General features: G+C 38.7%; 1 protein-coding gene across 1 annotated transcript in view; it reads right to left on the minus strand.

The window, feature by feature from the left end:
* Positions 1–4,822: 4,822 nt before the first annotated feature.
* The window catches only part of Cgrrf1 (cell growth regulator with ring finger domain 1), a 21,008-nt gene continuing 14,835 nt past the window's right edge, over positions 4,823–10,995 (minus strand). The window contains exons 3-6 of the mRNA XM_013012341.1: positions 10,093–10,270; positions 9,800–9,947; positions 7,078–7,185; positions 4,823–6,223 (exon numbers count right to left, since the gene is read on the minus strand). Coding sequence (XP_012867795.1) covers positions 5,921–6,223; positions 7,078–7,185; positions 9,800–9,947; positions 10,093–10,270 — 737 coding nt within the window. The 3' untranslated portion in view covers positions 4,823–5,920. The remainder of the gene's footprint in view (positions 6,224–7,077; positions 7,186–9,799; positions 9,948–10,092; positions 10,271–10,995) is intronic.

Consider the following 10,995-nt stretch of genomic DNA (forward strand, 5'->3'; position numbering starts at 1 on the left):
CACAAAATAAGGATGTCCTCTCTGTCTGCTTCTATTGAATACTGTTCTGAAAGTTCTCTCCAAGGAAATTAGTCAAGAAGAGAAAAACGAAGTCAAGTTTCAAATTTGACTTGCATTTGACATTATCTCATATACAGGCAGACATAAGGAATCCTCTAAAAAACTAAGTTCAGAAAATTTGAAAAGGTACACTATCAATACAAAAATCAATTGTTTTTCTACATACCAGCAAGGAACAATTTGAAAATGAAATTAAGAAAACAACTCTTTTTACAATAGCATCAAAAAGAATAGAGTACTTAAAAACAAATTCAGTAAAATAAATGTAAAACTCATATGCTGGAAACTATAAAATACTGCCAAAAGGTATTTTTAGTGAGTTATTAAACTCAGGACCTAAGTGCTGTCCTTGAGCTTTTTGTGCTCAAGGCTAGTGCTCTACCACTTGAGCCATAGCTTCACTTCCAGCTTTTTTGGTAGTTAACTGGAGATAAGTGTCTCAAAGACTTTTCTGCCCTGGCTGCCCTCAAACCATGATCAAAACAGATCTCAGCCTCCTAAGTAGTTAGGATTAATGGTATGAGCCACCAGTGCCCAGCAAAAAGATATTGAAGAGTATCTAACTAACATGATTGGAACACATATTGTTAATATGATAATATTCTCTAAAGTGATCTAAGGGTTCTGTTCAATTACTATTAGAATTCCAACTGGCATTCCCCTTCCCTACTTAAAAATTAACAAACTAGTTGTAAATCTCAAGGAATCCACAGAGGCTGAGACCAAAAAAAAAAAAAAAAAGGATTTTCATGTCCTACCTTAAGAACTTACTATGGAGCTCCTTCCTATAAGCAAGCAAGATATGTATTAATGGGCCAACACTGCTTCCATTTAGTCCAATAGAAGAGGACCAAAAGTCCAGGGAAAAAATTTATAGTCATTGATTTTCAACAAAAGTGCCACAATTATTCAATGAGCAAAGAATAGCCTTTCCAATAAATGGTACTAGGCTACCACATGCAAGCTCTCTTGCTTATACTTTCTATGAATATAAATTCAAAGTTGACCATAAGCCTACATTTAAGTGCTAAAATTATAAAACTCATATAAATTATTGTAGCATTGAGTAAAGATTTTTTTAGATGGCACAAATAATAAAAGATACAGTGGATAAACTAGACTTCACCCAATTAGGGAGAAAAAGTATCTCCTTTCTGAAAAAAAACAAAAATTCTAGAGCTGGCTACTGATGATTCATGCTTGTGATCCTAGCTACTCAGGAGGCTGAGATTAGAGGATCATGGTTTGAAGCCAGCCCAGGCAGGAAAGTCCATAAGACTCTTATCTCCAATTAACTAGCAAAAGGCCAGAAATGGTGCTGTGGCTCAAGTGGTAGAGTGCTAACCTTAAGCAACAAAGCTTAGGAACTTGATCAGGCCCAGAGCTCTGTCTGTCTGTCTCTCTCCTTCCCTCTCTCCTTCCCTCTCTCTCTCACACACAACACACATACACACACACCCCATTCTGGAGATCTAATATACAAGAATGTGAATTTATTTAACACTACTAAGCTCTATTTACAAATTGTTAAAACTGTAGTGGAAAAGAAATAAGAAATGCTAGTGAGGACACGGAGCCCACGACACTGGTGAGGATGTGAAATGTGACAGCTCCTCTGGAAAGTGGTTGAGAAATTCCCCCAAAGCTTCAGTGTAAGTTGCCACGAGACCCATAATCTCGTAAGGCTCAGACATTAAAATTAGTTTGAGCAGAAACTGAATTCCTGGAATCCCTTTCCTCTTTTGTTCATTCTTGCTCTTACTTTCATCTCTTTTCTTTTCCTTGCTCTTACTTTCATCTCTTTTCTTTTCCTTCCTTCCTTCTTTCCTTCCTTCCTTCCTTCTTTCCTTTTTTCTTTGTCAGACACAGGGCTTAAATTCAGGACCTGGATGCTGTCCCCGAGCTTTTTCTGCTCAAGATTAGTGCTCTACCACTTTGAACCACAGCACCACTTCCAGTTTTCTGGTGGTTAAATTGGAGATATGAGTCTCATGGACTTTCCTGTCTGGGCTGGCTTCCAATCACCATCCTTAGATCTCAGCCTCCTGAGTAGCTAGGATTGCAGGTGTGAGCCAAAGTTACCCAGCTTCCCGAAATCTCTTATCTGCCTAAAGCAGAGCCTCCAAAAATAACTCAATTGTCATAAACCCCATCTGGAGTCTCCACCAAGAAAGTTGAATCATCACTAGAAATAAGAATTCTAATACCACACCTAGATAGACACTGTTACAAAAGCTACCATATCACAGGGCGCCATGTGGCTCACATCTGTAATCCTAGTACTCAGGAGGCTGAGATCTGAGGATCGTGGGTCAAAGCCAGCCCGGGAAGGAAAGTCTGTGAGACTCTTATCTCCAATAAGCACTAGAAAACCGGAAGTGGCATGGTGGCTCAAGCGGTAGAGCACTCATCTTGAGCTGAATAGCACAAGGACAGCGCCCAGGCCCAGAGTTCAAGCCCCATGACCACCAAAAAAAAAAAAACCTACCAATCTCCTCTCATATATTTTCCTAAGGGTCCATTTATCCTTCCTAACGGTCATTTCCTTCCAGGTCCTTCCTCCCATCCCCCTCACTTCTTAGGATGGATATAGACCCTACATTCTAACCACTTCTTTAAGTCACATTTCTTTGTGAACTCCTGAATAGATACAATGATTAAAATCTGTCTTCTCTCATTAATGTCATTTTTAATTCATAGATCCCGAAATAGTAACCTAAGAGAGAAAAAGGTCCTTTGATATCCTGAGATTTGAAAACATGCACACAGAAACTTGTGCCCAAATGCTCATAGCAACATTTTTCATAATAGCCAAAAGTGGAACAACCCAAATATCCATCAAGTGATGTACACCACAATGTGGTACATTTGCCAGGGGTGGAGGAACATTTGGTTCGAGAGCTGTAGAAGGCCCACAAAATCATTTGTTACATGTTGGGAAAGACAGCCATGCCTCTCACTGGCTGCCTGTGGCCTATCTGCCTGTACTGGTAATTTCATTTGGTCCATGAATGCTATTATAGATAGCAAAAAGGCCCTTGGTAAAAAACTTAAAAAAAGAGAGCTAACCAACCCCCAAATGGGGTTTTATCTCTCTAATAATTCATCCAACTCACACAATGTCACTGTCTATTGCTACTGGAAAATTCTGACATAAACTTCTGAGGAGTCAAGGGTACAGATCCTTTTTTTTTCCCCTTTCTTGGTATTGTCATAGAGCTTGAACTCAGGGCCCGGGTGCTATCCCTAAGCTTTTTTGCTCAACATTTTAGATGGTTAGAGATAAAGAGTCTCAGAGACTTTCCTGCCTCAGCTGGCTTCACACTACAAAATCTTGGTTTCAGCCTTCTGAGTAGCTAGGATTACAGGCATGAGCCACCAGTGCCTGGTTACAGATCTAACTCTTTAACAGAGTTAGATCCCCTTGTTACAAAAGGTAAATAGAAAATATCCTAATTGGAAAATGCATTGAAAATACATACTCCTCTTCTGACCATCTTAGCAACATAGCTCACTGTGAAGTATGAGTTGTTTACCTTTACGGTGGTGTGGCTGACAGCACTGCAGAGCTGTGTCCCTATACAAGCTTGACACTGGAACAGGGAATCATGCTGGGTATCACTAGTCCAGGAAAATATAAAAAAATCTAACATTCAAAGTACAGCTTCTACTGAGTGTAAATCATTTTTGCAATACTGTGAATCTTAAAATTCTTTAAATAGAACTATTGTAAGCAGGGGCCAGGTATACTTGTGTTTACTTGATTGCCTAATCAAATTCTTCATATATAATACCATAAAGCCAGACAATTACTTTAGCTTCAGCAAAAGGAACAGAAGGCAAATCATCCAATGAATAAATGGATGTCAAACATGTAATATTATGTACCTTATGAGGAATAAAATTCTGATGTAGGCTAACAACGTGGACAAACCTTCAAAAGGCATGCTACATAAAAGAAGTGTCATTTATAAAGGTCACTTACGAAAGAAATGTCATATATGATTCCGCTTACATGATATGCCTAGAATAAATTCATAGAAAGTACAAAGAGGTGGTTGGCAGACATTATGGCTAAGGCAGATTTTGGGTTTGGTGTTTAATGGATACACAATTTCAGTTTAGCATGATAAAGTTCTGGAAATGGACAGTGGTAATGGTTGCTCAATAGTGTGAATGTCCTTAATACCCCTGATTTTTATACTGAAAGACTATTAAAATGGTAAATTTTACATGTATTTTACTACCAAAAAATGATGAAAAATGGGATGATTACCAAGTTGCAAAAAAAAGCACCTCCCAAGCAAACCAACTGTGCATCTTGGAGGTCTAGGTAATGACAGATCTGGAAGGGAAAGAGGGATGGTCAAGACAAGATCTGAGTATTCTCACAATTTACAGGACAAATAAATTTTCAAGCTCCAAGTGTTATACTTCAGGGACTGAAGTTCTGACTACACTGCTTCCAAGGGCAGGCTTTGAAAGAGCTTAGGAACTCCCAGGGTAAGGGATGTGTTCTTACTTAACCATCAATGATGCTTTCAGCACATATACTTTGAGGTCGAGAGCCTTGCCTGAGCCTTTAAGTTCAGACCTTAGGTGGGATTTATTCACAACTACAGAATGTACATGAAAGTTAAAACTGATTTATAAAATGAAGAATAGACATCTTCTTGAAAGTGCCATTTCTGATTGGAAAAAAATGATATTTAAAAACACAGATACAAAGGTAATATAATAATATACACAGGACAAAAAAGGCTTGAATGTCTCCCTGAGTGTCACAGTTTATTTGCCATGATCTACTTTTGTGGTGTGTTTAAAGTAATTTTCACTGAAGGTGTAGGAAGCTCCAGTTTCCCTTTTCATTCTTAGTCACCTTGGAAAGCGTAAGGGATGGGCTTTTTTGGCCCTACTGAATTTAACTCTTACAAAGTTAACAAGGGAAACAAGAAAAGCAATTTTCTAACCCAGTATGCTGGATTTATTTGGAGTAAAAATACACCAGAAAAAAAGTTATTTCTGCTAATGATTTTTCTAGCTTCCAAACCTCTAGTTTGGGACAGATTTCCTGTGCAGGAGGAAATCTAAGGTAAGACAGTAAGAGTCTCAGATTTTCCCTGGTAGAGCAGCACAGTCTGCTGATCTAATCACATTGGACAACCAAGTTAATAAATTTAATTATCCACAAAATTTTATTATTCAGGTTTCATATATCTGCTTCTGTAGATAGTATCATTGTAATCTAAGATACAGTGAGAACAGTCAAGAATTTTATCTTGCATTTATAATTTAAGAACCCAAAATAAAAAATTAAGACTTGTGCTTAGGTAACTATGATGATAAGAAAATTAGAAATTAAACAGAGGGATCTTTACAAAAACATGTTTCAGGAAAGGATTTGGGGTAAGAACCTTTTCCACTTTTTGTAAACTGGGGAATGTACTTTTAAGAATTTAAATTTTTCCTAATTTCACTCTAGATTAGTTAGAAGGGAAAACAGCCATTTTGAGACTCAGACCTCCTCAGATTTCTGATGGGTTGCTTTTCAGAATTAATATTCTCATTAACAATGCATGAAATTCTCGAGTTGATAAAAAGCCAAGTGTTTACATTTTTCTCAAGAACTGAATGAATTTTTCTCTATGAACAGAGATAGGACTCCAATGTTCATCATACCAAGCAGGAAGAATTAATTTCCATCATCCAGGTACAAATTGGAAGTGAAAGGGAAAGCTTTTTGATGGTCAATACTGTGGATTCCATGTTATGATCGATCTGAGGACACAGACGTCTGCATCTTAGGTAGCAAGTGTACTTGTGGTTATAGCCACACATCCTCACAGTTTTCAGCTTGCCTTTATCTTGCTCCGTCCTTCTGATTGCAGAGAGCAAAGGATTCCTGCACAAACTGCCTGCACATTGGGCACTGCTGGAAATACCTGACGCAGCCGTCACACAGGCATGTGTGCCGGCAGGGCAGGAGCACCCAGTTCACGCTCCCGTTCTGGCAAACAACGCAGTCCTTGCTGTTCTCTTCCGAAGGCTCCACATCACCATCACACAGTCCAGCCTTTTCCAAGAGAGTTCGATCTGTGTTTTTTTCTTCTGGAGAGGGATTGTCGGTGGGAGTGGAATTATTATTTGCAGACATGAAAAGTTGCTGAAAATCAGAGAAACAAACAAAGGTACTTATACATGGCAAGTGTTCTTTAAATCTAAGGCCAGGGAGGGGGTGGGGGAAGTGTGAGCTCAAGGGCTACTCAGAATTCATGAGTTTGCCAGGTGCTGGTGGCTCATACCTATAATCCTAGCTATTTAGGAGGCTGAGATGTAAGGATCACAGCTTGAAGCCAGCCCCAGCAGGAAAGTCTGTAAGCCTCTTTTAACCAGCAAAAAGCCTGAAGTGGAAAGTGTGGCTCCCATGGTACAGTACTAGCTTTGAGTGAAAAAGCTAAATGACAGCACCTAGGCCTTGAGTTCAAGGTTCAGGCACTAAACATGCTTTCGCATGTGTACACACACACACACACACACACACACACACAGAGCCATTATGAGCTAACACATCCAATAATAAAAGATAGTTAACTTCCATAATGATTAACTAAAAATACAGTTACACATAGTCATTCTTAGAAACTTGGAATGGTGAAGAACACCTGTAATCCTAGCTATGCTTAAGTCTGAGGCTGTCTAGGCAAAAAGCCAGACCTTATCTGAAAAATGAAGCAAAAACGGGCTGGAGAAACCTAGCTGCTACCTCATTTATATATACATATATACACACAGAGACAAAGCTAGAGCTATAAGGGTTAAAACTTACCTTAAGAGCTGAGAATATGGCTTAGTGGTAGAGTGTTTGCTTAGCATACATAAAGCTCTGGGTTTGATTCCTCAGGACCATATAAGGAAGTGGTACTATGGCTCAAGTGGTAGAGTGCTAGCCTTGAGCAATAGAAGCCCAGGCCCTGAGTTCAAACCCCAGGACTGGCAAAACAAACAAAAAAAACTTACCTTAAGATCATGAAATTGACCTTGAGCCAGTAGTAAATATTGATACAATATTCTGCAGGAAAGTTTATATGTCTTGTCTGGAATGTGAATTACTGACACCATGGAAATCTAAAATAAAAATTGAACATTAGCAATGCTTAACCTTAATTATTTACAACTATGTGAAAAATGCTTCTCAAAAGAGACTGATACAGTAGAAAATTTACATTAATTTGTATTAATTAGTCACAAAGAGGAATCAATTACTGACATATTTTTTGATATATTTAGTCATCCCTGCTATATTGAGGTTCACTTATTGTGGCTTCACTATATTGTGTTCTTTAAAAATATGTAACTAGTGATCCCTTACCTATTGTAGGAGTTACATTCCAGGGACCCCTTGGTAAGTGAAATTCCACACAGGAGCAATAAGTGAACCAGGACATATGGAAGGATGGGAAGGATGACTATGTAACACCTCTACTTTGTGGACTGAATTATAAATAATATATCATTACTCCTATAAAAAATACTAACAAGTGATTTTACAGCACTTCATGCACAGAAGAATAGCTAGGATCCCAGCTGCAGTGGCTCAAACTTGGAATCCCATCTATTCCCAAAGTGAAGACTGGGAGGATCACAGTTTGAGGCTACCCTAAGAAAAAAGTTAGCAAGACCCCATCCTAATCTTAACCATCAAAAAGCTCAGCTCAAGCCTCAGGGCATGAAAAAGCAAAAAGTACTGTAGAGACAGGATGATAGTCTGAGGCCAGCCCTAGGTAAAAGTCCAAGACCCATGTGAAAAATAACTAAAGCAAACAGGGCTGAGTCTGTGGCTCAAGTCATAAAGTAAGCAAGAGGCTCTGAATTCAAACTCCAACACTGACACATACACACACACACATACACACACACACACATACACACACACACAAAAGATACTAATGAACAGAACTACATTGGGAGCATTAAATTGTGCATAAAGGCATTACTACCATGAGATGATTTTACCAAAAGTTTATTTCATACATAGATTTAGCATTTGTTTATCTAAAATGTTTAAGACCAAAAGTGCTTCAGATTTAAAATTTCATATTTGTGCATGTTTGCATCATCTACATAATGAGATATCCAAGGGATGGAGCCCAAGTATGATCATGAAAAAACTCGTGTGTGTGTGTGTGTGGAGCCCAAGTATGATCATGAAACGTGTGTGTGTGTGTGTGTGTGTGTGTGTGTGTGTGTCCTAATACTGGGGCTTGAATTCAAGGCCTAGGTACTGTCCCTGAGCTGCTTTTTTGTTCAAGGCTTATACTCTACCTCTTGAGCCACTTGGGTTTTTTGAGTAATTAATTGGAGATAACAGTCTCAAATTGAACTTTTCTGCCTGGGCTAGCTTTAAATTTCAAACCTCAATCCTCAGATCTCAGCCTCCCAAGTAGCTAGGATTACAAGTATGAACTACCAGTTCCTGGTTTCATTTATGTTTCAAATACACCTCATATACGTAGCCTGAAGATAATTTTCCACCAAGTTTTTAGTATGTCATATATGACTGTGACGGTCAATGAGGTCAGGTTGGAATTTTTTACTTGTCAGGGCTTAGAAAATTTCAGACTTTCAGACTGGAAAGACTTAACCTGTTTCTACTACGCTCAGAGGACTGTCAAGGCTCAGGTCTTCCAAGACCTCTAAAATGTTTTTATAAACTACTGGATTTTAAAAGCACCTAACACATATGAAGAAACTAAGTTGATGTCATTACTTAAGACACAGGGTATACACATAAAATACAGATGCGTCAGGCTCTGATGAAAGCAAGGCATGGTAACCACACAAACAAAAGGGCAGCTATAGTCTACAACTGAATACTCCAGATCATGGCAACATCAGCTTATTCAGAACTGAAGTTAAGAGTAAGCATGTTTTGGGGATAAGAATGTGGCTTAGTAGTAGAGTGCTTGCCTAGCATGCATGAAGCCCTGAGTTTGATTCCTCAGTACCACATAAACAGAAAAAGCCAGAAGTAGCACTGTGGTTCAAATGGCCTTGAGCAAAAAGAAGCTCAGGGATAGTGACCCTGAGTTCAGACCCAGGAGGAGGAGGAGGAGTAGGAGGAGGAGGAGGAGGAGGAGGAGGAGGAGAAGAGGAAGAGGAAGAGGAAGAGGAAGAAGAAGAAGAAGAAGAAACATGTTTCCTAACAGATTTTTGTTCTTTAACACACTTTTTAAAGAATACAGAGTGGCTGGGCACCAGTGGCTCACACCAGTGGCTCACACCTGTAATCCTAGCTACTCAGAAGGCTGAGATCTGAGGATCACGGTTCAAAGCCAGCCCAGGCAGGAAAGTCCATGAGACTCTTATCTCCAATTAACCACAGAAGCGGTGCTATGGCTCAAGTGGTAGAGCACTTGCCTTGAGCTGAAGAGCTGAGGGACAGTGCCCAGGCCCAGAGTTCAAGCCCCACAACCAAAAAGAAATTAAGAAAAAAAAATACAAAGTGATGAAATTAACTTGCCCAGCCCAAATACACATCCTCAGAAAATATTTTCCTATTTTGCCAAATAATTAAGAACTATCATCTAAATGACTTAAAATTATGATTTTAGAAGTTTAAAATTATTTATAATATCATACTATATATTTATAAATTACTATTATACTAAATTATCTGTTTATAATTATAGATCACCTTATAACTTAAAGGTTATGATTTCAGAATTTTAAAATTACTTACAATATCATAAATTTCTCGGTCATCCTCATCAGCTAAGGTCAACAGTGCTACCAATGGATAGCGAGATCTGGGCACTGGACCAAAGTCTTCAATTTTAGTATCTCTTGGTAACTGGCAATATATTTCTTCTTTGCTGTCCTTTTTAATACTTTTTGAAAATGTAAAGGCAAATTGCCACTACTGCCAAAGATCAACAATATATTAAAAAACAACAAGTAACTTAGCAAGAGTTTGCTGTATCCATGGAAGGTCTAATTATCACATGCTAATGATTATAGCAGATAAAAGGATACAAATACTGTTCTTGGTAGAGATATTCACTATACAAGGCATCTTCTAATGCATGGGGAGTGCTTATTCTGAAGCAATAAACATGCTTCTGCAGAGCTTCATATAATTTTTGGACACTGCACCCCCAGTAGCATGTAAGGCGGCTATCTTCAAGGCAATCTGTTGTCAGGGTTATGCCAGCTGCAGAAAATAAACCAGAGAGAGAATGGAAATTAATTACCTGATGTCACTTCTGATACAATTATACAGATGAGAAACACAAGCTTCCTTTGGCTGCTGACCAGGCTCATGACAATTACAGGAACTTGTCAGGGAGTATGTAACTACAAATGAAGGACTAGCCTCAGACAAGAGATAAGAGAAATCTCAGTAGCTATACAGTGTTTAAACATGACTGGCAAATTCTTTCTTACTATTTATACATTAAAGCTTAGAAATTATCTGTCTAATTTTCTGTTAGTGGCTCTCAGACTCCGCCCTTTCTATTAGTGTATATAATCCCAGTGACAAGAAACAGAGCAGAGTGGACAAACACAACCCCTGGAGTCCAGAAGATGATCACTGGAGTAAGAAAAATATTAAAAGGAAATGGAGCTTTACTAATATTAACACACACACATTGACAACATTACTAGTCTGTCACATAGATAATGTCCCATGTAATATGCAGAATTGCCTGCAGAGAGTGAATTTCCAAGGCATGGAAAGTGCAATAGCAATACCCTTGCTCTTTTGTTTGCTTTTGATGGAGGAAAAGATATTACAATTTATAAGTGGATATAGAAACTAGATGGACGGGCTGGGAAGGTGGCTCAGTGGTAGAGCGCTTGCTTTGCATGCCTGAGGCCCTGGGTTCGATTCCTCAGCACCACATAAGCAAAAAGAAAAAAAAAGCCGGAAGTGGC

The sequence above is a fragment of the Dipodomys ordii genome, unplaced genomic scaffold, assembly GCF_000151885.1.
Source record: "Dipodomys ordii isolate 6190 unplaced genomic scaffold, Dord_2.0 Scaffold16, whole genome shotgun sequence".
NCBI classification, from domain to species: domain Eukaryota; kingdom Metazoa; phylum Chordata; class Mammalia; order Rodentia; family Heteromyidae; genus Dipodomys; species Dipodomys ordii.